Source organism: Fundulus heteroclitus, chromosome 20, assembly GCF_011125445.2.
Source record: "Fundulus heteroclitus isolate FHET01 chromosome 20, MU-UCD_Fhet_4.1, whole genome shotgun sequence".
NCBI classification, from domain to species: Eukaryota; Metazoa; Chordata; class Actinopteri; order Cyprinodontiformes; family Fundulidae; genus Fundulus; species Fundulus heteroclitus.
Genome location: NC_046380.1, coordinates 43,293,622 through 43,319,997, shown reverse-complemented (window position 1 = coordinate 43,319,997; position 26,376 = coordinate 43,293,622). Strand labels below are relative to the sequence as shown.

The window sequence follows — 26,376 nt, the reverse complement described above, 5'->3', positions numbered from 1 at the left end:
TCTGGGCCTGGACTTTTGTTCTTCTTGAGTGATTTAATTATCTGTTATTCTCCCATTCCTCAATCGGTTGATCTAATTCCAGCACCATCTCATCCGTTAAGTGTTTCAATTTTATGTTATTTAAAAGATCTGTGAGCTCTTGGTCATTGTTACAGGTATTGGTGTTTGTATATAATAAATAAATTTTGCAAAGGCCTCTGCTAATTTGTCAGGACTTGTCTCAACAGTCTGTCCATCCATCCATCCATTTTCCAAACCGCTTAATCCCTCATGGGGTGGCGGGGGTTGTTGGTGCCTATCTCCAGCGTTCACTGGGCGAGAGGCGGGGTACACCCTGGACAGGTCGCCAGTCTGTCGCAGGGCAACACGTCTGTTGGGATTTTATTTTATGGACCATATTGGGGGACTGTTGTTTCCTCAATCTAAATGCCAATAACCTACTGGCCTTCTGGCCATGTTCATAATATTTTTGATTACTGAACCTCAAGATGCCCTCTACTTTATCTGACAATAGACTGTTTAGTTGTCTGCAGGTTGCATTTAATGCCTTCAAGATTTTAGCTGAAGCGTGTCTTTTATGTCTAATCTCTAATTCTTTGAATTAATCCTCCAAATCCTTTTGTTTAGCATTCTTCTGTTTTTTCCTCGCAGATGTGAAGGAAATTATGCGGCCCCGAAGGAATGCTTTGGCAGTCCCAGTCCCATAATATCAGAGATGTTGTTTCTGTAGATGTATTAGTTTCTAGATACATCTTGAGCTCCTCTGTAATGAATGCAATGAATACTTTGTCATTAAGTAGGGACGTACAAATTATTTTTTGACAACAGTAACCCTGGGGAACAGAGGGATCAGAACTAAAGGAACATAGAACAGGTGAATACAATGTTTACATACTTGGGACATAGTCCCCAGCAGCTAAAATGAGCTGCTAAAGTGCACAACCAAGGTTGAATGTGTGTGCAGGGGTGAGCTTATGTATACAAATTGAGAAATAAGTCAAAGTCGTAATGGGGAAAGCAAGTCAGCTACGTAAGCTTCAAATATACTGCACAAGCTCATGCAAATCCAAAAAGAAATGAATCTAGAAATATAACATCAAATTTGCTCATATTGATAAAATATATAGATTTATCATCATAAAACTTAAAGAGAGAGCAGTGTGAGAGATAGTCATACCAATGGAAATATTTTGTAATATTATTGTCTCTAAAGGCTCACGGTACCTTTATTCAGCTTGCTCTGTTGGAGTAATATTGTTCCGGACGTATTCCTTAGCCGTTTTGGGGTCGAGGAACCCCTTTTCTTCATTATGGTATGCGATCCGAAATCGGGCCGGGTAGAGGAGACCGTAGCAGACCTCCTTGTTACCCCGCAGCGCCCTCCGTACCTCCGTGAAGGTTGCTCTTGCTTTGGCTACGCTGGCCGTGAAATCGGGGTAGAAGGATCTTATGGCTTGAAAATCTTCCGCTAATGCACCTTCAAGTTCGTCTCTTATCACTTTAGCGATTTCTCCTCTCAGTGACGATAAGATGTCCGCTTTCATTTCTTCGTTGCTCATGTTTGGCCATCAGTCCCAGTGGTTGTCGGTGGGTTAGCGTCGTCTGTTACCCGCAGCCTCGTTGTCCTAGCTGTTCTTTCCTTCTTAGATTTTCCTCACATTTTTCGGTCATAAATCTTAGGTCAAAGGTCATGCATCTGGTAATCTTTTTTTTTTCCCCAGTGTCCTGTCTAGCAATGTGGCAATAAGAATTGATATCTTAATGCCAAATAGAGCTCGACAGATTTTACTTTCACAAGTGGAGCAAACAGCTTTCGCCATAATGCTCTGCTTGATTTGTGCGTGTAAATAGCTTTATTGTGATTCCTGCAGGGAGAATTTCAAATTATATGGACAAGGTCAGTAACCCACGTCCGTCACCGCGTAGCTCCCCAAGAGCGCCGCAAGCGGTGCTGTGGGCCACCCGTAGGCCTCCCAGGCTCCTCCCAGATGGGGGCAACAGACCCTGGAGTCAGACCCACCAAGCGCCCCACTCCAAGTGCCCCCAGAGTCCCAGGAACCCCTCCACCCAGCCACTGCGCCCTGCAGGAAGCAACTCACCGCCCCCCATTCCACTAAGTGATAGTGCTAATCAAAGGAGCCGAAAGAGATTGAACAGATGTGGATGCAGATGCTGTCTCAAGATTAATATGATCCAACAAAGGATCTCTATACTGATTGATACTGAGATTCTCCTTACTTTTCCAATTCATGAGGATAGTTTTCTTTGCGATACATAGTGCAGTGAAAACCATGTAAACTATTTTATTCCCCAGAGGGCTTTCCTCAAAATTACCAAGCAAGCAAACTGATGGGGAAGGTGTAATTTTACAGCTCAAGCACTTTGATAAGTCCTTACATATCTGTGTCCAGAACCTCTGGACTGGTGTGCATAACCATAACGCATGAATATAATTATCAGGATGATTGCCTATGCAGTGTGGACAGATATTAGGTTGTGCCAGACCCATCTTGAATAATCTTTGTCCTGTGTAGTGTACTCTGTGAAGGATTTTGTATTGTATTAGTTGTAAGTTGGTGTTTCTAGTCAATTTGAAAGTTCTTAGACATATCTGAGCCCAGAAGTTTTGTTCAAAGCTGACTGATAGATCCTCTTCCCATTTCATAATAGGAAGAGATATTGAATCATCTATTTTAGTCAGTGTCCTGTATGATTTAGACAGTAGTTGGGGGGGGGGGGGGGGGGGGTTAAATCTAGGAACTCTAATATATTACTTGGAATTTGTAAACCACCTTTAATATGCTTACATTTTTTTCTAATTATAGATTTAAGTTGTTCATATTCCAAAAAATTATTTTTACTAATGCCATATTGCATATTTAGTTTGGAAAAATTGATGAACTCGGTTCCATCATGTAAATGTTCCAGATATTCAATACCTTTATTCTTCCAGTATGTAAAGTTTATCATATTATTATTTTTTAGGATGTCAGGGTTGTTCCAGATGGGTGTACGACTGCATTGGATAAGTGACGACTTTGTCATTTTAAGAAACTCCCACCATGCTGTCAGAGTAGAGCTGATATGGATATTTTTAAAGCATGTATGCCGTTTTATATTTGAGCTAATAAACGGCAAATCTGAAATCATGATATTATTGCATATTTTCTGTTCTATATCTATCCAGGTGCTTGTCTAAAGGATTATGCTTTATCCATTTAGTGATATATTGTGGTCTATTTGCCAAGTAGTACTTATGGAAGTTAGGCAGATCTAGTCCCCCTCTGTCTTTAGTTTTCTGTAGCGTCTTTAAGCTGATACGGGGCGGTTTATCTTTCCAAAGAAATTTAGAGATTGAAGAGTCTAGAGATTTAAACCAGTCAGATGATGGTTTATTGGGGATCATTGAAAATAAGTAATTAATTCTAGGTAAGACCATCATTTTAATCGAAGCTACCCTACCCATGAGTGAAATTGGAAGCAATTTCCATCTATCCAGGTCATTTTCTATCTTTTTTAAACGTGGGATGTGATTAGATTTTACTAAATCTGCAAGTTTAGACGACACAGTGATACCCAAATATGTGATGTTTCCTGAGCGCAAATGTAAATCTAGGGGTTTTTGGAAAGAGCAATTAATTTGCAGTACCGTAGATTTAGACCAGTTTATAGAGTAATCAGAAACCTTTGAGAAGGATTCTAGTAATCTAATTACTTGAGAAAGGGAAGAGTTTGAGTGCTGAAGATAGAGTAATACATCATCAGCATAAAGACTAATCTTATGCTCTATATTCATGCATTTTATACCTTTAATAACCTTTGTTTGTCTAATTGTTGCTGCTAGAGGTTCAATAAAAATGGCAAAAAGTGAGGGGGAAAGTGGGCATCCTTGCCTAGTGCCCCTCTGGAGACAAAAGCTGGAAGATGTTTGATTATTTGTCCTGACACAGGCTGTAGGAGAGCTGTATAAAATTTTTAACTAATTTATAAAAAAAATTGCCAAAACCAAATTTATGCAGAGTAGCGAATAAAAAATTCCAATTTACTCTATCAAATGCTTTTTCTGCATCTAAAGACATTATAATAGTTTTATTATTTGTACTGTAGGAATAATCTATTAAATTAAGTAATCTGCGTGTATTTGTGGATGACTGCCTTCCTCTGATAAAGCCAGTTTGGTCTGGGTGGATTATGAAAGGAGTGACTTTATCTAATCGTTTTGCAAAAGCTTTACATATTATTTTTATATCCACGTTGATTAAGGATATGGGACGATAGCTGGTGGGCAACATAGGATCTTTGCCTGGCTTAAGCAGAAGACTGATGGTGGCAGAGTTCATATTAGCTGGAAATCTGCCATTTTCCTGAATTTCTTGCAACATTCTGTGAAACGTTGGTGCCAGAATACTCCAGAACTCCTTATAAAACTCAGTAGGGAATCCATCTGGGCCTGGAGCCTTTTTATTGGGCATGCTTGTTAAAGCTTCCTGAACTTCAACTGTTGTCAGCGGTGAGTCCAGTGTCGTTCTTTGGTTATCTGATAGTTTAGGAAGTGTAATTTTATCCAAAAACTGCTTGAAGACATTGTCTGATGGATTTATCTGTGATGTGTATAAAGTTTTGTAGAAATCGCGGAAGGTGTTATTTATACATTCTGGATCATGTAATATATTCCCATTGGAATCTGTAACTGCAAATATAGTCGTTTTCTCTTTATTTATTTTTAACTGATTAGCTAAGAAGCTTCCTGACTTATTGCCATGTTCAAAATTTTCTAATCGAAGTTTTTCTATTAGAAATTTGTTTTGCTTTTCAATATACTGGTTTAATTCTAGTTTTATTTTACGGATTTTACCCAACTTTCCCTCTTCCAGGGAAGTTTCTAGTAACTTAAGTTTTTCTTCTAATTCCTGAATCTTCTTGTTTTCCAACTTCTTTTTGTGAGATGAGAATGAAATTATTTTGCCTCTCATCACTGCTTTCCCTGCTTCCCAAAGTATAGATGCTGAAGTGCCTGGCAGATCATTGTGTTCTAAGTATGAAGCCCACTCTTCTTTGAAAAAATTATTAAATTCTTCATCTTTAAGCAGCGATGTATTAAATCTCCAGCTCTTGTTTTGTGGGGTTTTTTTTTATTTGTTAGGGTTAAAGTAACAGCAGCATGATCACTAATAGCGATAGGATGAATTACAGCATCTGAAACGTCCGACAGCAGCGAACTGCTGATTAAGAAATAGTCCAAACGAGAATACGAGTGGTGAACATTTGAAAAAAAAGTATATTGCTTACTATTAGGATGAAGACAACGCCATGCATCGCAAAGACCAAAATCACTCATGTATTGTTTGACTATATTTCATGACTGCCAACTACGCTGAGACCCTGTTGTATTCAGCCTGTCTATTTCCTCATTTAGACCAAAGTTGAGGTCACCCCCAATAATTAGAGAACAATCCCCGTGTTTTGAAAGTGCATGGAAGAGTTTGTGGAAGAATGAGGGTTCATCAACATTTGGACCATATACACTAACAATACATAACTTCTGGTTATGAATAGATATTTTAATTATTATGAATCTACCTTTGGGATCAATAATTTTGTCTAATATTTTAAAACTAACGTTTTTGTGGATTAAAATTGCTACTCCTCTCTGTCTAGAGTTATAGCAGGCAGCAAACACATTGGGGAACTCAGGTGAGTTAAGATCACTTACAGTTGTATCTGATTTATGGGTTTCTTGCAATAAGACAACATCTGCCTTTAATCTTGTAAGCTGGTTAGAGATCTTTAGCTGTTTTTCCCTGGTGCCTGCTCCATGCACATTCCATGACACAAACTTTACATTCATCATAGGTGAAAGTGAGAAGTTGAAAAGTGCATGTCCTCAGAAGAATAGTTATACAAAGACCCAGGTAGCATCATCTGACGTGCTTGTGATTTCCTGGTCAGCAGGAAAGGAGCAGTTGAATAATATAAAGAAAGACAGAGAATTAAGAAAGTGCAAAGAGTGAGAAAAGATGAAAGAGAAATAACCATCACCCATGCCTCGTGTACCCAACCGTGACTAACAACCATACCGTGCCAACATGCTCTTGAGCTTTGCGTTTATTTCTTTTATCACCGTGTTCCGAACACTTTTTTTTTCCAAGCGTGACAAGCTATAAATCCACCCTTTGTGCATTTAATAAAGCCAAGGAGTGATCTTCTGATCCCTGAACAACTGACCATTGATATAAAGTTTGTCAACTGCAACGTTAGCTCTGACGCCATCATTAATGTATTTTTTCCTGATTGGAAATAACACTCGCCTACGGTCTAGGATTTCCTTAGGAAACTGGTCATTAACACTGAAATCCGCTCCTCTCAATTCACGGCCGTAGCTTTTAACAAGCACTTTTTGTTTATAATGCTCAAATTTGGCTACAATCGGACGAGGGCGGATTTTATCGGGTTTCTTACCTCCGAGCCGGTGAACACGATGAAAGGTGATGTTTTTTACCTGATCCGCCGGTATTTTCAGCTTCTGCTGGAGAAACTCACGTATAGCAAACTCAGGGTCCTCTTCTTGGCGCTCCGGGATGCCTGCAAAGACGAGGTTGTCTCTCATACTTCGCGACTGTATGTCCAGAATGGATTCTTTCATGTTCTTATTTTCGCCGGTCAGCCGCGTCAACCCCTCGGTTAGCTCCGTGACTTTCCCCCTCAGCGCGTCATTCTCCGCGGCAACAGAAGCTAGCTGGGCTTGGCTAAATTCGACCACTTCTCTCAAAGCCTGGAACTCTTTGTGGAGCACCTCTACCAAGGCGAGGTGAGTGTCCAGGCTGGTAAGCTTTTTGTCGATGGATTCCAGGACGTCGCTGTAGCTCCTGTCGGGAGACAGAGTGGAAGTTGAGGCGCCGGTAGAGCTAGACCGGGTTCGTTTGAGTGAAGGTGTGTTTGTGGCTACGGGATTTTTTTTCTTCCCCATCATGATGTTGTCAAAACACTCGTCCAGGTAGCTCTGCAGGCTCGTCAAGGTCTCTTCTTCCAGTTTGTTCCCTCGTGAAAATGAGACAGTTGTTAATGTTTAAACTTTACTTTGTTTAATTATCAGTTATTGGTTATTACTTACCTGAGTGGATTTAATTTTGAACTACATGTATGCCGCCATTTTACTTACGCACAGCTCACAGCTCTTGCGAGATCTCAGCCGCTCATCTCTCTAAGATTCTAACTATGGAGGTCTGGTAATCATACATCTTAGGTCATAGGTCATGTTGTGGCACCATACCGAAAGTGGGAGGAGGCCAGGTGGCGGGACTTCTGAGGTGGGACTGGAAGTGGGTGTGGCATCTGGCATCTGTGACTTTGGAATGTGGGCGGGGTTTTAGGTCATAGTTCTTAGGCTACAGGTCACACATCTGGTAGTCATAAATCTTAGGTCATAGGTTACATGGTCATAAATTTTAGGTTATAGGTCATGGTAATAATAAATCAGATGTGAATTGGAAGTGGTAGTGGCACCTGTGACTTTGGAATGTGGGCGGGGTTTCATTATTTGACGAAAGGTGGGGCCACTTTCTCTAATGGGCCTGTAGCTGCTGAGGTCTTTGGTGTGTGTGGTCTTGTGCACTGGCACCATACAGGAGGTTTTCCACAGCTGTGGTACTTTCCTCTGCTTCAGGCTGATGTTAAAGATGTGCCTATGATGCCACACAGCTCATCAGCGCAGCACCCTAGGAGCCTGGATCTGATGCCATCTTGACCTGCAGCCTTCCTCAGTTTGGTCTTCCACAGAATGTAGGAGGGCTCATCTGAAGTGGAGGTTGTGGATGACAGTTGAGAGCTGAAACATGTGCAGTTCTGGGTGGAAGAACAGAGAGGTGAGGGTGTCTGCAGCATATTAGGCTGAGATGGGGGGCAGGCTGGTCAAACGTCAGGAAGTGCTGGTTCAGCTCATTCACCAGGTTTCCATTACCATCAGCAGACTATCCTCCCTATACAGCTTCTGATGTTTCATTAGAGCCACCAATTCCTCCGCTTTGTTTGCTAGGGATCGAACATTTCGCATGACAATAAAATATATATCTCCTCCTCAATGTAAATAGGCTTCTCCCCGCCTGCCTGCCTCCGTTCTTCATTCGGATTTCCTTGGGTATCTTTAGTCAAATTCCTAGATTTCTGAATGGGTTGTTAGCCAGAGCTAGCAGCTAATCCTTAGAGTAAACAATAAACTTACTCCAGTCCTTGTTGTCTCCAAGAGAAAATCCTGTGTAGAGAAGTATCAGCAGCAAAATAGTTAATAAAGTGGTTGCATCTCTAATTGAGAAAAAGTAAAAAAGAAAAACGGGATAAAACTAGATTAATAGAATGGATAACTATATAAAACTCTGTTAAAACCTGAAAGAAATACAGAGTTACTGACAAAAGCAGCAGGCGCATGCAGCAAAATATGTTATTTTCAAGAATTATGAGAATTATCCCAGTTTCTCAGAGGACAGAAGAAGAATTGTGGCATTACTCTCAGCGGAATAATATCTGCCCACAATTTTGGTCTCCCCCTCATCTGGTCATTGGTCAGGATCATTTTATCTGGTCTTCAGCTACTTCTTTTTTTTTACTGATTTACACCTGCTTCTCTCCCTTTTTGTGAGCTATAGCTATCTCAACCTTCATTAAAACACGATGTCTCTGTAGTAACAATATTCCTTAACACACTCCAAATGTACTGATCATCATTGTTGGCTTCAGCAGATGGTAGGTTCCATATCTTCTCTCCCTTGTTGATAGAAAATATTCAGGAGGTTATTCTCTGTGTTAAATGATAAGTTCATTTAATGAAATGTAAAATAATGTTTGTTCTGATTATGGTAAAAAAAATCTTTCCAGTTTGTAGCTCCCTTAGGCTGGAATCACCTGCAGGATTGTTAATATATATATACTCATTTTAAACCAGTTAATAAATAAGTTTTGGTTTGTACTTAGATGTTTTGCCTAATTTTTTATTGTATTCTGCCATTGTATTGTGTAGTTTTTCATTTGGAATTGTCTGGGTGCTTCTGTGTTTGCTCACCTGCCTTGACTTACATATGAGTTTAAGAGACATCCCATTCCTCATCCATAGGGGTTCAATATGACATTGGTCTACCCTTTGCAGCTAGAACAGCTTCAACTCTTCTGGGAAGACTGTCCACAAGATTTAGGAGTGTGTTTATGAGAATTTTGTGAGGTCACATACTGATGTTGGGCGAAAAGGCCTGGCTCTCAGTCTTCGCTCTAATTCATCCCAAATATATTCTATTGGGTTGAGGTCAGGCCAGTCAAATTCATCCACACCAGACTATGCCATCCACGTCTTTATGGACCTTGCTTTGTACACTGGTGCACAGTCATGTTGGAAGAGGAAGGGGCCAGTCTAAGCCTGAATATTTTCAGTCCAAACCTAAATGGCTCTGACAATGGATCTGGTTCTGCATGATCAGGGGTTAGTAGTCAGGTATCAGGTCCACAGAGATGTGATCTGAAGATCCAATGTGAAGAACTGTTGCCACCTCATATCCTCCTGGAATGTTGCAACGGACCTGTTCTAATACTATTGTGTCTGGCCTGAAACTTTATAAATTTGTGGAATTTAGGGAGGACAGCTTTTGATTCAATATAGTTAAAGTCTCCAACTATGATCACAGCCACCTCTGGATTAGTGTTCATTTGGCTGCAGATAAAACAACAGAGTTCTTCCAGCCTAAATTTAGTGCTAGCTTTGGGCTGTATGAAGGAAAATAATCAAAGAAGAGCTTCCTAACCAGTTTAAATGGTGCGTACTTAACTGCCAGATATTCCAGATCGGAGATGCAGACAGTTCCGATTGTTTTTGTAGGTGTGCACCGAGGGTTTTGAATATACATAATTCCACCTTTGCACCACCCTACAGCTTTAGTCCTATCCGGTTTTTCAATTTTCTAGCTGAAGCAGCTCACCTCTCCCATACTGGAAAAAAGCTTAGAGCTGTGGTAAACATAAAAACACAAGGACAAACATAATGGGCTGGGAGCCTCAGGTGTCTGTGGGGGCCTGTAGTGCCATCTTGAACCATGGAAAATACAAGTGAAAAGTGTTTGTGCCTGGATCCACCAGTGTCTTCACTTTGTTTGTAAAGAGCTTTTGTAGATTTTGTTTTAACGGAGCAGTCATTGATTCAGTATTTATAGGTATGGTACCACCTGTTGGTTTGGCACTTACTGATCGGATTAAGGGCTCAGATTCTAACATTGACCAAGATGGTAAAGATTATGGCTTCAACAACTCCTTTTATTCCCCAGGAACATTTTGAACAGATGACACACGGGCATTTTATCATATACTTTTCACCTTCTGCACTCTGGAAATACATTACTAAAGGAAGACAGTATCAAATGTTTAATGTAAAAATAACCAGTACAATCATTTTTTCATCCCATCATTAGTTGGGAAAAAACAAAATCAAGTTAGACAGATTCACTCCTTATGTCAGCTCTTTCATGCCTGTTATTAATTGTCTAAGTGATCCAATACAGTAATTTCTTTGGACTTCAACTAAGCTTTCTCTATTTTTATGTTTTACTTTTTTAGAAGCAAACATGATCGTACAGATCATGTACTGTCTAGGACACGCCATCCCCATTGCCGTAGCTGTGTGGATATTAGTTCTGTTAACACAGAATTGAGAAGACCAAATAAGCTCTTCATTAAAGAACAGATGGTATTGTGGTCAAACAGAGACCTTGAACAGTTTTAAGTCAATCTCTCTGATTTGGTTCAACTGTGTGTATCAATGTATGTGAAGGGGAATGTATGGTTTCTAATAATTATTGTGTAATAAACCTAGATTTTTAAAACTTTGTGTAAAAAATGAACAACAGAATGAGACTTAGGTTCCAATCCTAAAAAACTTACACCTCAGCTATAGGGTTGGTTCCTTCCAATTATAACCTCAATCCTCACCTCCATACGGGTGTTCAAAACATCGCTCTTGTAAGACAGGCCAACAACGGCCCTAGCGAGTCCCCAGTGCAGAGGCGTGGACCAGTTTTGGTTTAATTTGCAGGCCAACAATGACCTTAACAACTCCCCATTACTAAGGGGGTGGACCTTTTTCGGTTCAATTTGCATGTTATCTAAGCTATTACAAAGCCTTTGCTGGGCAGTACTATAAAGTTTACAACTCCATACTACTCCAGACATTTTGAATTGAGTAAGCTTTCTGGATAGGAAGCGAAACGTCTTCAAACTTCGGGGAAAAAAAGTCCAGTTGTTTTTTTTTTTTACTTTTTTGGAACAACAGGAGTCTCACTGTAACGATTGTATCTGTAGGTGTAAACACAAAATTCAGCCAAACAGAGAGTTACGTTTAAAAGGTTTATTGGAAATGTTCATTGTAGACAGACCAGAATTGAGCAGATGCAGGTGGAACCAGACTTGAGCAAATAACACCATGGCGGCAGAGCACGTGAGGTGATGCGACGATCTGGCAGTGAGTGAGGCAGGAAAATGAAGGCAGTAGAACAGATGGCCCTGGGTGTGGAAGTCGTTGGGTGGGCAACAGCCAGCAGGCCAGCCTGCGTGCCCTTGTCGACCATCTCTGGTGCCAAAACAGGACCCGAGACATCAGTTGCACCCTGAGAAGAAAGACCAAGACTGAGGTGCAGCCATACCCTTGGAGGCAAGGCCAGGACCTGAGACATCAGCCGGACTTCCGGAGGAAGGAATAGGACCAGAGGCACCAGCTGGACCCCCGGAGTTATGAACAGGACCCGAGGTGTCAGTCTGACCCTCGGAGGCAGGAACAGGACCTGAGGCATCAGCCGGACCCTCAGAGGCAGGAACAGGCCCAGGGGCATTCATCCTGACAATGATTCAATTCAATTCAATTTTATTTATATAGCGCCAAATCATGAAACATGTCATCTCAAGGCACTTTACAAAGTCAAGTTCAATCATATTATACAGATTGGGTCAGATTATACAGATTGGTCAAAAATTTCCTATATAAGGAAACCAGTTGATTGCATCAAAGTCCCGACAAGCAGCATTCACTCCTGGGGAACCGTAGAGCCACAGGAAGAGTCATCTGCATTGTACATGGCTTTGCTGCAATCCCTCATACTGAGCAAGCATGAAGCGACAGTGGGAAGAAAAACCACCCATTAACGGGAAAAAAAACTCCGGCAGAACCGGGCTCAGTATGAACGGTCATCTGCCTCGACCGACTGGGGTTACAGAAGACAGAACAGAGACACAACAAGAGAAACAAAAAAGCACAGAAGCACACATTGATCTAGTAATCTGTTCTACATTAGATGGTAGTAGCAGGTGAGCCGTCTTCTCTGGATGATGTCACAGTTAACAGAACGCCAGACCAGGTGTACCTACTATGAAGAGAAAAGAGAGAGAACAGAAAGTTAAAGCAGAAATGACAACACATAATGCATAATTGAAGAACAGTAGAACTCAATATAGTGAGAAAATTAGATCCTGATATACTCCAGTAACCTAAGCCTATAGCAGTAAAACTATAAAGGTAGCTAAGAGTAACATGAGTCACTAGTTATAATTTTTGTCAAAAAGAAAAGTTTTAAGCCTAGTCTTAAAAGTAGACAGGGTGTCTGCCTCACGGACCAAAACTGGGAGTTGGTTCCACAGGAGAGGAGCCTGATAGCTAAAGGATCTGCCTCCCATTCTACTTTTAGAGACTCTAGGAACCACCAGCAGACCTGCAGTCTGAGAGCGAAGTGCTCTGTTAGGAACATACGGGGTAATCAGAGCTCTGATATATGATGGAGCTTGATTATTAAGGGCTTTATACGTTAGAAGAAGAATTTTAAATTCTATTCTTGATTTAACAGGAAGCCAATGAAGGGAAGCTAAAATTGGAGAAATATGATCCCTCTTGTTGATTTTCATCAGAACTCTTGCTGCAGCATTTTGGATCAGCTGAAGGCTTTGAACTGCATTTTGTGGACTTCCTGATAGTAAAGAATTACAATAGTCCAGCCTTGAAGTAACAAATGCATGGACCAGTTTTTCAGCATCACTCCTGGACAGAATGTTTCTAATTTTGGCGATATTCCGGAGGTGAAAAAAGGAAACTCTGGAAACCTGTTTAATATGGGATTTAAATGACATGTCTTGGTCAAAAATAACACCAAGATTTTTTACTTTATTACCAGAGGCCAGGTTAATGCCACCCAGATTAAGTGATTGGTTAAGAAGTTTATTTTTTGAGGACTCTGGCCCAAAGATTAAAACTTCGGTCTTGTCAGAATTTAGATGCAGGAAATTTAAAGTCATCCAGCTTTTGATGTCATCAAGACATGACTGCAGTCGAAGTAATTGATTGGATTCATCAGGATTTATGGATAAATATAGCTGAGTATCATCAGCATAACAGTGGAAATTAATCCCATGCTGTCTGATAATTTTGCCTATCGGAAGCATATATATAGTAAAGAGAATTGGTCCAAGGACTGAACCCTGTGGTACTCCACAGGTGACCCTAGAGTTTGAGGAAGATTTATTATTAACATGAACAAATTGGAATCTGTCTGACAGATAAGATTTAAACCAGCCTAATGCTTTCCCCTTAATCCCTACAGTATGTTCAAGTCTTTGTAGGAGAATATTGTGATCAACTGTATCAAACGCAGCACTGAGATCTAACAGGACAAGTATAGACACAAGTCCATTATCTGAGGCCATGAGAATATCATTAGTGACCTTCACCAGAGCTGTTTCAGTGCTATGATGAGCTCTGAAGCCTGACTGAAACTCCTCAAGTAGGTCATTACTTTGTAAATGTTCACAAAGTTGATTAGCAACTACTTTCTCAAGAATTTTAGATAAGAAAAGAAGATTAGATATAGGTCTGTAATTTACTAACTCATCTTGATCAAGAGAAGGTTTCTTAAGTAAAGGTTTAATAACAGCTACTTTCAAAACCTGTGGTACATATCCATTTACTAAGGATAGATTAATCATGTCTAAAATAGTGCCACTGATCAAAGGGAATATGTCCTTAAACAACTTGGTTGGGATTGGGTCTAACATACAGGTAGAAGGTTTAGATGAAGCTAAAATTTTAGATAGCTCAGAAAGCTCTACTGCTTCTAAACAGTTCAAACACTGCGCAGATTCTAAAGATTCCTCCAATGCTGCCTCACTTACTGAGGACGAGGTAATCATGTTTGGGAGGATGCCAATTATTTTATTTTTAATGGCATCAATTTTATTTATGAAGAATCCCATAAAATCATTACTACTAAGAGCTAAGGGAATGGATGGATCAACAGAGCTGTGGCTCTGGGTAAGTTTGGCAACTGTACTAAAGAGAAATCTAGGATTATTTTTATTCTCTTCAATTAATGATGAAAAATATGCTACTCTAACTCTGCGGAGGGTCTTGTTATACAACAATAGTCTGTCCCTCCAGATTAACAATGATGTCATCCTCAGTGACGTGGGCTGGTTCTGTGGCTTGATTACTGGTATTAGATTGACCACTTCAGTACAGCCGGATATGCTGGATGATGGTAAAAAGTCCCCAATGCAGCTCTATAATCCTCCACCAGCTTCTTTCATTTTTCCTCCAATACAAGACAATGGTGATAAATCAAGGCCCCTCTAAACCTCTTGAACATAGGTGAAAAAGATCCAAATCTCTCCTCCACTTTTTCACAAGTGATGTCAGAGACAGGAGTTGCTGACAGAGCCATACTTGAGCAGATGCAGGTGGAACCAGACTTGAGCAGATGACACCATGGTGGTAGAGCACATGTGAGGTGATGTGACAATCTGGCAGTGAGTGGGTGAGTGAGGTAGGAAAATGAAGCCAAGTGAACAGGTGACAAGAGTTGACAGTAAATACTGGCAGCAGGTGGAGCTGATCTGAGCTGACTGGTGACTGAGGTGTGGACAGAGATGATTGGGTGGGGACAGATGACTGTGGGGAGTGGAAACTAATTAGTCCAGAACAAAGCAAACAACAACAACTTAAATCATGACACTCACAACTTGAATGTGGGTTTAATTTTTTCCAGCTCTAGTTATCATGTCAACTGTATTCAAAGGCTACTGCTTAAGGTTATTTTGGAAATGGATGAAGAAATACATAACGTTTTTTAATAATTTATTTAATTTAGTCTGGTAATAGCAGAATTATTGCTGTCATATTTCCTGCCATTTTTAACTAATTTACTCTTAATAAAGTTTAAAGAAGATGTATTTTTTGTTTATGGTCATGTGAATGGTTTTCAGTGAAAGTCTAACTCAAAAATCAAGAACCACAACCAGACACAACATAAGTTTTTTTTCCCTTGAACTCAATTGATCACACTGACCAACACAGTTCAAGAGAAGCTTAAAGGGTGTTCATAGTCCCTACTATCTAATAAGACTCATGTTCGAGTCAAAAGACAAATAACAGTCCCTATACAGAAAATGTAGTTTACTGTGCAAATGCATGGGTGAATCACACGAATGCTCTGTCATTTGATACGCTCATGTGCACAGCAAAATACTGTGCAATTAATTTTAATGACCTGCTGCTTGTCTTTGTTTTACCAGCTGGACAATCCAGATGAACAGGCAGCTCAAATCAGAAGAGAATTGGATGGACGGCTACAGATGGCAGATCAGATTGCTCGGGTAAATGCAAAAGATGGATGTAAATTCTTGAGGATGACTGAGGAGGAATAGCTGCACCTGTAAAACAGAATGCTGTTTGACCATAAGACTTAACTCTAGAAGGAACATTAGTTTTAGATGTATATGTATGTTGTTGTAATTGTTTTTGGATTATATGTTATTGGATTTGTATGTTCAAACAATTAACATTTCAAATTAGTTTATTATGTAACAATGTAATAATGTTAACACAATAGCATCAGCTATTCTCACTTTAAGTTAATAATTTGAAGTCATATGCTATAAACTGCCATTTTACCTGAGGTGTTTGAAAAACTGGCAAATAGCACAAAGCCAAACTTGATATGACAAGATGGACATTAAGATGGGAAGATCCCTAATACATATAAGTGCATACATAGATCACTTTTATAAAAATCAAAACAGGATGCAACTTATTTAAACTTGATGTTTTAATTGACAATCTTCTGTTTTTTTAAGCTTGGAGGAAGGTTTCCAAGGTTTGTTTCCAGAGAGATGGAAGCCATGTACATTGAGGAGCTGCGTTCCTCTGTCAATCTGCTGATGGCTAATCTGGAGAGCATGCCAGTGTCTAAGGGGGGAGAGTTCAAGTTGCAGAAGCTGAAACGAGGGCACAACACCTCTATTATGGATATGGGTCAGGAGGATGAAAATCTGCTGTCCAAATCAGATGTTGTCTTGTCATTCACCTTGGAGGTAAGCATCTATAAACCAGTTAATTCTTCATCCTGTTATCATGTTGAGGGTCATGTGAGGCTGGACAAGATGTAAGCAAAAGCTTTTAAATAATATCAATTTGAGTAATATTTTATTAACTTATTGATAATCCTTAAAAAAAAGAAAAAACACAAATTGCATTCAAAACGTAGCATCCATAAATGCACTGTAATAATCTCTTTCAAGACTCCTTTTAGTTGTATTTTCCAGTTGATTGAACACTGATGCACTTGGCTGGTGCTGTTCACCGGTTGCCTTTTTTGAGTTTTTGTAAATTTTCATTTTTAAGTTGTTACATGATAACCAGGTAACTAAGGCCATGTTCAAACTGGAGGGAAATATGGCCCAATTCCAATCATTTCACTGAAAAACAAAATCCGATTTGTGCCACTTCCATATGTGCCTGCAGTCTGAACGGTCATGTTGCACTTCATCCGTCTTTCACGTCACTGTCCTGTATCCCATTACACAATCACGCACAGTAGTAGCAGTTAGCACTCCACAAAAGACCATTGATAATACCTGTGCTGCTTCCCTCTTACCTTACACTACCTGGGTTCTGTTCTGTCTCTCCTCGAGGTCGGTCGGTTTTTCTCAGCTCTCCAGAGCTCCTTATCTGCTATTACCCCTGCCCCCACTCTCCTGCTATTTGCTTCGTCTTTTGTCTTTTGTGCCATTTCTTCATAGCAACCGAAAGCTCTAAGGAAATTATGGATCTCGTCAGCTGGTCTCTCAACGCTATTGATCATTTTTTCAACTGGAAAGCAAAGGACCGGGGAGCGTGCCTGTCCCGACTGAACTTTTTTTGCGGGATACATCTTGGACCCGTGGGAGAAATGGTCCACGGTGTGCCTCTCAATTCTTTCTGTTGAGGACGTCGAAGATGTCTACTTATTCGGATTTACGATACTTTCTTACGATTCTTTTTTGGCCTCGGAGGATATTTAATGTATCAACACCTTCAAAAGCTGCTGGCGGTCAATATGGCCTTGATGAGACTGCCAGTGGCAGCCGACGCGATCACGAGGTCGTTGAATGAACAAAACGGACGGCTTGATAAGCTGACCGCGGTTTTGGTACAGAGGTGAGATGGGATAAAACCTGGAAGTGTGAACGTTACTAGCCCATCGATTGGATTATTGGAATATTGGATCCTGGAGCCAGCGGCGAAAAGACTCTAAGGCTGACAGAAAAGTTGGTGTCAGCTTGTTCTCATAACAAATTCTGTTGTTTTTTTTTTTCAAATCGGACTCCCCGCTATCAAATTCTCCCTGAGTTGTTATGGCGAAATCGCACAAATCCCCTGCCCCCCCACCTTCCTTGCTTACATCTGTGGAGGAGTAAAGCTGGAGCTGCGAAGTGATAGACTTTTCCATCAAGGACACTTGCCTGCCGGCGGGACGGCCTTCATGGACATACAGATTCCACACAACATGCACCCAGACACACATATGCTCACAAATACAGATGACTTTTACCCGACCAGCACTCAAATGTTTACCTTCTGCATATATGTGCCTCGTCATTGATTGTGCTTTTTGTGCAAATGAGGTTTTTTGTCGGATGCTACACATTTTGTGTGGAAACACAAATTGTGCAGCACCTGTCTTTTTTATCTCCCTCCACTCCCCCAGTGTTAATCTTTCTTCAACAGATTCAAGGGCAGCGCCTGGGGACCCCGCGTAAAGCGGGGTCTGGGGCAGTTTGGAGGGACGCACCTAACGGCTTACGCTCATGTAGCAGCGGCCGACTGGCTGCGTTCCTGGCAACGCAAGGCCTCATTCAATCGTTCCCCCAAAATGTTTAAGTGTATGTGATGGACGGTTATACTGGAACTGAATTTTCGATTGTAATGCAAATTGCAGTTGACTAATAAAATTGATTGACTGACTGATTGAAAAGCGGAACTAAAAATAAGTAAAACTTTCTTAAAATTTGTGTATTTGTCCTTGATTTGAGTAAGTAAGTAAGATGATCTGCCAATGTAATAAGATCTTCACACTTAAAATAGGTAGAACTCTTCTCCATCATCTTAATTGAATTCAATTCAATTCAATTCAATTTTATTTATATAGCGCCAAATCATGAAACATGTCATCTCAAGGCACTTTATAAAATCATGTTCAATCATATTATACAGATTGGGTCAGATTATACAGATTGGTCAAAAATGTCCTATATAAGGAAACCAGTTGATTGCATCAAAGTCCCGACAAGCAGCATTCACTCCTGGGGAACCGTAAAGCCACAGGGAGAGTCGTCTGCATTGTACATGGCTTTGCTGCAATCCCTCATACTGAGCAAGCATGAAGCGACAGTGGGAAGAAAAACTCCCCATTAACGGGAAGGAAAACCTCCGGCAGAACCGGGCTCAGTATGAACGGTCATCTGCCTCGACCGACTGGGGTTACAGAAGACAGAGCAGAGACACAACAAGAGAGACAAAAAAGCACAGAAGCACACATTGATCTAGTAATCTGTTCTACATTAGATGGTAGTAGCGGGTGAGCCGTCTTCTCTGGATGATGTCACAGTTAACAGAACGCCAGACCAGGTGTACCTACTATGAAGAAAAAGAGAGAGAGCAAAAAGTTAAAAGCTGAAATGACGACAGTCATTTCAATGTAATACAATGCAAAACTGGAGAACAGTAGACTGAAGAACAGTAGAAATCAGTAGAGTGAGAAAATTAGACCCTGATGTCCTCCAGCAGCATAGGCCTATCACAGCACAACTATAGAGATAGCTCAGGGTAACATGAGCCACTCTAACTATAAGCTTTGTCAAAAAGGAAAGTTGTAAAATTAGTCTTAAAAATAGATAGGGTGTCTGCCTCACGGACCAAAACTGGGAGTTGGTTCCACAGGAGAGGAGCCTGATAGCTAAAGGATCTGCCTCCCATTCTACTTTTAGAGACTCTAGGAACCACCAGCAGACCTGCAGTCTGAGAGCGAAGTGCTCTGTTAGGAACATACGGGGTAATCAGAGCTCTGATATATGATGGAGCTTGATTATTAAGGGCTTTATACGTTAGAAGGAGAATTTTAAATTCTATTCTTGATTTAACATGAAGCCAATGAAGGGAAGCTAAAATTGGAGAAATATGATCCCTCTTGTTGATTTTCATCAGAACTCTTGCCGCAGCATTTTGGATCAGCTGAAGGCTTTGAAGTGTAGGATGTCTAATTATCCTATTTTAGGAGCCAAAATACTCATTCCATTGGCAGATAATCTTACTTACCTACTCAATTCAAGGACAAAAACACTATTTTTAAGAACATTTTACTTATTTTTAGATCCATTTTTGCAGTGTACTTCATGTTGCTATGATGTGGTCTTCTTCTTGTAGCCTTCTATTGCTCAGCATCTTTCTAATAACAACAGGGAGAGATGCCAGCTTGTATCCGTGTTTTTAAAAATATATATTATACAAAACTTTATTGAACACTTCGAGAAGCGATTTGTGACGAATAACTGAGCAGGCAGGACTCAAATAAGAGAGAGAGGGAGAGAGAGAGAGTTGTCAAACTCACAACCTTAAAACTTTTTTTTAACAGTAATGAGTAATAATGTTATAAATGCAATGAAAATGTTTTATTTTATCTACCATGTAGAGAATAGTAAAAATAATTTTAACATTTCCCCCCTGTTTATTATGTATTTACTCTTTTTCTCACATCACTTCAATTGTTCTTGTCTTCTTTTTTCTCCCAGACATCTTATTTTCCTTAAAAGAAGTAGTAGCTTATTGAGTGCACCCTGCATTTAATCTTTGGATAAATCTTCAACACACAGCTACACTGCCTGTGGTGTCAAGAACCAGAGGGGATTATTCTGCCTCTGTATCTGGTCTTACTTGCAGCTGACTGAGCCCATTCAGCTGACCTGCTCCGTTAGGCCCTCCTGCTCCTCCTTCAGTGACCTCTGGGGTTCTGTTGCTGGTGCACATTGGCTCTGCTGAAACCACATCTCTGCTTTCCCTTTCAACCTGACCGCATGCAAGGTTCTTTTAACCACTGGTAGGGCCCTGTGAATCTTGGCTCCAAAAACTTTATTTTGATCACCTTAAAGCACACCCAATCAGTGTCTGGGTTGGTGCACCTCCTTCTCCTTCCTTGGGATGTTTTTGTATTCCAGTTTGTGCCTCCAAGACAGTTTGTAACTGAAAAAGATAAACTTTATGAGTCAAATTTTGCGAGTTACCTGTGGATCCCGGTGATTGATGTTGGGGTCCCGAAAAAAACTCCCTCCAGCCTCCGACTCATTGGGGTATAACCTGTGGTGGAATTAACTGAAACCCCGATTGCCATCAAAGCAAGAGGCAAAACATAATAATTTAGTCTGTGCACAGATTTTAGCCAATGTTTTTTTTTCTTAGGTTTTAATTAATCATTCCCACTTTCCCCTGTAACTGGGGATGATGCACCATACCAAACTGGTTTGAGTCCTAAACGGGACTCCACTCAGTGCAGATCCTGATTTCCTACAGTAGGTTCCATTGTTCGTACTCATCTTTTCAGGGAACCTATGCCTAAAAATGTAATAGTTACTGAGATATTTTATCACAGTTTTGCTGTCCTCTCTTTCCGCAGGCCTCTGGTCGTCCTGTAAAGCGTCCACACACACAAACAAATACTTAAAACCTCTGAAAGGGATTACCATGTCTGTGGAATCAAGAATTATTCTGGTTTGCAATCAAAGTACATTTTTCCTGTAACGATGTAAGAGTCTTCTTTGGATTAAAGTGACCATACACTGTACCACTTTTCAGAAAATGATGTCACCACTCCTTCACGTTCTCCTACATCTGCTTAAAATCCACATGTCCAACTTCATGTGCTTCAGAAAAAGTTCCTGTTTTAATCCTGGAGGAAACACCATCCTCCATCAGGTTCTTATACAGCACCCTTCCTGCTTCTAACGCTCCTCTGAGGCTGCTCTGCTCCACAACTCCTTCATCATTTCTGTAATCAGTTCCTCTCTCAGCTCCTCTTCCATAGGCACTATCATCATGTCAAAACATATCAAATATATCCCTTGACTACATGACTACACCGGTTCCACGTCCAGGACCAACAGAGCTGTGATTATATGGAAAATAGAGAGAAGGAAGCAAGCCTCCTCCTTGGTGTGAATTAAACTGAGGTGACACTCTCAGGATTAAAGATCCAACTGCTGATACCATCACATGTTCACTTTTTCTTTTTACTAATTATCTGTTTTGCTTCCCATAATTGCAATTTAAATAACTGATCTTGTAATTCCTCTTTTTATTGCTTTCTCCTCCTCTCCCCACCTTGAGCCACATTGAAAATTATGTACCAAATGTTTTACCAGCGAGCATATTCACAATCAGGCATATCAGGATTTAGTTTCATCAGTTTTGATACTGAAGAGGGTACACCTTTTTAACACTATTGCTCTAAATAATTCACTGCTGTTCTGGGTCCCAGTGAAACTTAGGAACCGCTGCAGGGGTGGATAAGGGAAAATGCTCTGTAACAGCATCTTCCAAGTAAGAAATGACTAAAGACAATGAAGTTTCATCTGGCATGTGGACCGTTCGAGCTTCATTTTCAGCTGCAGCAGAAGCGGGCACACAACATCCTAAAATGGGTCTAAAATCACCCAGGGACAGTTTTGTGCCTTTGGTCAAATTATCTAATTCAACAAGCCACAATCTACCATCAGCTGCAATGCTGGGCAGTTTATCCACCAGGGATTGCATATCACCTAATGAATAAGGAACATATTTCTCTAAATTATTTAGTAACAAGGGAATCTGAATTTTAGTGGGACTTTGAAAACGTTTTTACATCGGATACCATGGGACATGTCCTTTAATTTTCTCCTGATTCTCCTGGACTTTTACTTTGTAGGACTCTGCCACCTTCTGATTTACGCAGACGTTACAGAAGCCACTATCCCTTTCTAATTACACGGACGTCACAGACTCCGTTGTCTCTCTATGCGCAATAACCCTCAGTCACTCACTCACCCTGTTAAACGAAACTTCACTCACCACTGTTGTCTATCCCCTCTCGGAGTACCATCAACCTTTGGATCCCAACAGGCAGGATGGATCCGGTCCTGGAAAAGGATCTTAGAGCTTGGGAGGTCCCTAGTTACAAAAACCTGTTGTTACTCTAGGGAGGCATACAGCAATGTGACCTTCAAGTTGGTTGGTTGGTTGGTTGGTTGGTTGGACCAGCTTAACAAAAGCCGCTTCCTACTTGCTGTCCCCACTAGAGGGATAAGTTCAGGAGTCTTTTATACTGGTGAAGGTGGGTCTCATCGGTGGTCTGATTGGCATGGCAGTCCTCCGCTGGTCCAATGAGGTTGCAGCTCCTCTGCAGCCTCCTGGCAACCAATCAGGTAGGTGTTCTGCCACAGCTGAATTTGCATAACAAACAAGCCTGCACAGCCTCCAGAGGCCAGGGGCCATAACAGTATGCACACCAGATGGCTGATTGCTGTTCCTGACAGTCTCAAACATAACTTGAAAAACACTTATTACCACAACATGTTTTCTGGAATCAAGCTGAAGGAAAACTTCTAGGTTTATATAATAAGATTTGGAAAGAAGGAAGATTACCTTCTAATTGGAAGGAAGCAATTATTGAGCCTTCCAAAAAAATAAAAACAAAGCAACTGGACTTGTTTTCCGTAGTTGAAGACGTTTCGCTTCCTCTCCCGGAAGCTTTATCAATTCAAAAAGTCTTGAGTAATGTGGAGTAACAAGCTTTATACCATTGCCCAACAAAGGCCTTGCAATGGCTTAGATAACATGAAAATTCAATCGAAACAGGTCCACCCCTTAGTAATGGGCGGTCGTTAAAGCCATTAAGCCAGCATTGGACTGAAACTGGTCCACTCCTCTGTAACGAGGAGTCGTTAGGGTTGTTAAAGGCTTGGCTTTAAGGAACAATGTTTTGATCACCCGAATGAGGGTGGGAGTTAAGGTGATGACAGGCCGGAATTAATCCTATAGCTGTGTTGTAAGTTTTTGAGAGTTGGAACCTAAGGCCTCCTCCTCTGTTTAAGGTTGGTCAGAGGCTCAGGGACCCAGAGTGCAGGCACTGGGGATCAAACCGGGTTCTCGCATCCTTCTCTGAGTGCAAGCGCGCTGCTCTAACCACTAGGCCACCACTCCCCCATATGGAGTTAGTTTATGAAATTTATGAAGTGTTATTTAGAATGAAACAAACTGAAACAAAGATTAGGTTTATGTGGATACCTGCTCATAAAGATATATAAGGTAATGATGATATGGCAGAAGTTTTAGCTAAGGTGTCTTTAAAACAAAGTAGAATTATGGAAATAGCATATTGTAAATCTGAAATAAAATCAATTATAAAGAGTAAAATTAAGTCTGAATGGCAACAAATGTGGGAGGAAGGAACCAAAGGTCGTCATTTATTTCAAATACAAAAGAAAGTGGGAATATGGAAATAATAGGAGAAAATCGAAAAGAACAAGTAGTAATGACAAGATTGCAGCTCGGACATACTGGATTAAATAAAACTTTACAGCTGATAAGTAAACATCCAACAGGTAGTTGTGAGTGTGGTATGGACATGGAAACAGTAGAACATGTAATATTTCATTGTGAAAAATATACAGCAAGTAGAGAGAAGCTAAAACAAGAAATTAGGAAATATGATATAGAGACATTAAAACTTAATAAGTTACTAATTAAACATAAAAATAAATACAGCAGTTATTACATTTTTGAAGGAAACAGGATTATACATAAGAATTTAGACTAAAGGGAGACACTCTGGTCCACACTCCAGTACAGTAGATGGCGATAATGCATCTTAACGTTAGGTGTCACTCGCCATTAAAAAACACAAAGAAGAAGAAGAAGAAGAAGAAGTTTTTCTGCTTTCCCCAGGCCTCCTTTATATGGAGGACCAAGTGTTCCATATTTAAAATTAAATACAGAAATAAATAAATGCTAAATAAATAAGCATACAATTAATTGCCACCAAAAATACAATAAATGTAGGTAGAAATTAAATTATACAGTGAGACAAAAATATATATATCTCTTTTAATTAGCTTCTTTATTTATTCGCCTTGATAATAATTACCTTATTTATTTATTGTCCGTTATAATCTTCAACTTTATTTATTAATTACATTTTTTAAGTATTTATTTATGTGCATGTTATAATATTTTTGTCTGTTTTATTCTTCCTTTGTATTTTTTACCCTATACATCTCTTTTTATGCCTGTCCTTTTTACATTTCTGTATGCATTTCTGCCTCATTATGCAAATGAGGAGGAGGGGCTGTGTCTTAAGGGCTCAACTTCTGCCCATTGGTTGGTTAGCATTTTACTGCATCGGTCAAATCTACATGGCTTTTCCCCGCACTAAAGCATTGTTTAGTAATGTCAAACTCAGCAGGCAGACGTTCAGTGTCCAACCTCTTAAGGAAAGCTGCTAATAGACTGGAAGAATTAGTACGCTGTACATTTGGGTTCTGAAATGTTTTTCTGTGGTTTCAGATTTGGCTTTTCCAGATCAATAACTCATTGGCAGATGAATTATTATACAAAACAGACATCTCTCCACAACCACAGCAAGGCAGACAGTGAGCTACAACCATAATTTCCTCAAAAGAAGTCTCCCACCGCGCTGGGTGAATTACATTGGACCCTATGCAGAGCTCGCTTGATAAGAAAATATTGTTGTTGATAATAAAAGGGACAATATGAATTATCAGATTCACATCCAGGCAATAAAAAACACTAAAGATTATCATTATTCTGTCCATGTTGGTCTAATTTGTGAATGAGGCAGAGTTTCATCAAGCCGGTCCAACATTTTCCCCTCAGCTGCAACACTTTGGGTTCACGCTGCATCTTAACGCATGATCCAGCACCGCAGTGAAGTTGGTTTGAAGTTGGATATTGGACATTCAAGCTCCGCGGAGTCAGCGGGATCTAGCTCACGGTTGTGCCGATTGAGGGACTCCGATTTCGGCCAGCGTCTCTCAGCTGCTCCCTCCTCCCACATGCGGTGGTGCAGTTAGGGACTGTCAAGAAACTTTTGAACCAAGCAGTTTTGAGAAACAAAAATCAATAAACAGCACCTGCTTCACAATCACCATTGTTGATACATTCATTGGTCATCAGGTTTGAACTTTGAACCAAAGAAAGGAGAGAGGGAAAAAGGGAAAGGAAAGAGACAGTGGTTCGTAGTCTAATCAGCTTGTGGCCTTTGAGGAGCTGATGTTACGAACCTGGGGGCGATGAAGGTGAGGGTGTCAATCCTGGTTTGCAACTGTTTGATCTGCTTGTATGCTGCATACGCCATCACAGTAGTGATGGCCCATCCAAATACAAGGAGAACCACAATAATGGTCATAATGTGAGTGTCAGTCGACTCTGTAGCTCTGGGGAAGCGAAGCAGAGGGACCGAGCTCAACTCTGATGGAGTGAGACTGAATTTAATCAGCTGGGTGCCTGCAAGTAAAAGCTGTCTTTCAATGCCGACATCAATGCTGAAATTGTATCCCTTCAAGACATCTATTATTTCAATCTCTGAGTCATATTTGTCAACGTTAAGGTGATGCAGAACCATGTTTCCAATGTGGACTACAGCACCTTGAGGTGGGGAACAGAAACTGGTTTGGTTGGGCAGTTTTAGTCTAGTAACTGTGTCATGCTCCTCGTAAGATAACAGGGCTTCTGCCTCTGGGGTGCTAACGAGCCAGCGGTTACCTGCCCGCTCAATTTTGGTTGCCACACCTGCATCTTTAAGGGTCATTCTAGCCTGACAGTTCTGTTCAGGAAATTCATTCCTTAGACCACACAGGTAATTGGTAACGTCTCTGATAAATGGGTTGCTTGGGCATACCCAGTGGATGTCTTTGGTTTTGGTACACAAATCCAAATTAGGGACTAAATAAAGTTTGGGGTCAGCATCATGATAGGCCAATATTGAGGGGGTTTGTAGGTGTACGTGGGTC

The 26,376-nt window shown here is 40.5% G+C and overlaps 1 protein-coding gene across 2 annotated transcripts in view; it reads left to right on the top strand.

Annotated features, from left to right (window-relative positions):
* The window catches only part of LOC105920400 (calcium-dependent secretion activator 1), a 710,204-nt gene that overhangs the window by 72,077 nt on the left and 611,751 nt on the right, over window positions 1–26,376 (top strand). For both annotated transcript variants that reach the window (XM_036151653.1, XM_036151654.1), the window contains exons 4-5: window positions 15,577–15,657; window positions 16,138–16,374. In XM_036151653.1, coding sequence (XP_036007546.1) covers window positions 15,577–15,657; window positions 16,138–16,374 — 318 coding nt within the window. The remainder of the gene's footprint in view (window positions 1–15,576; window positions 15,658–16,137; window positions 16,375–26,376) is intronic.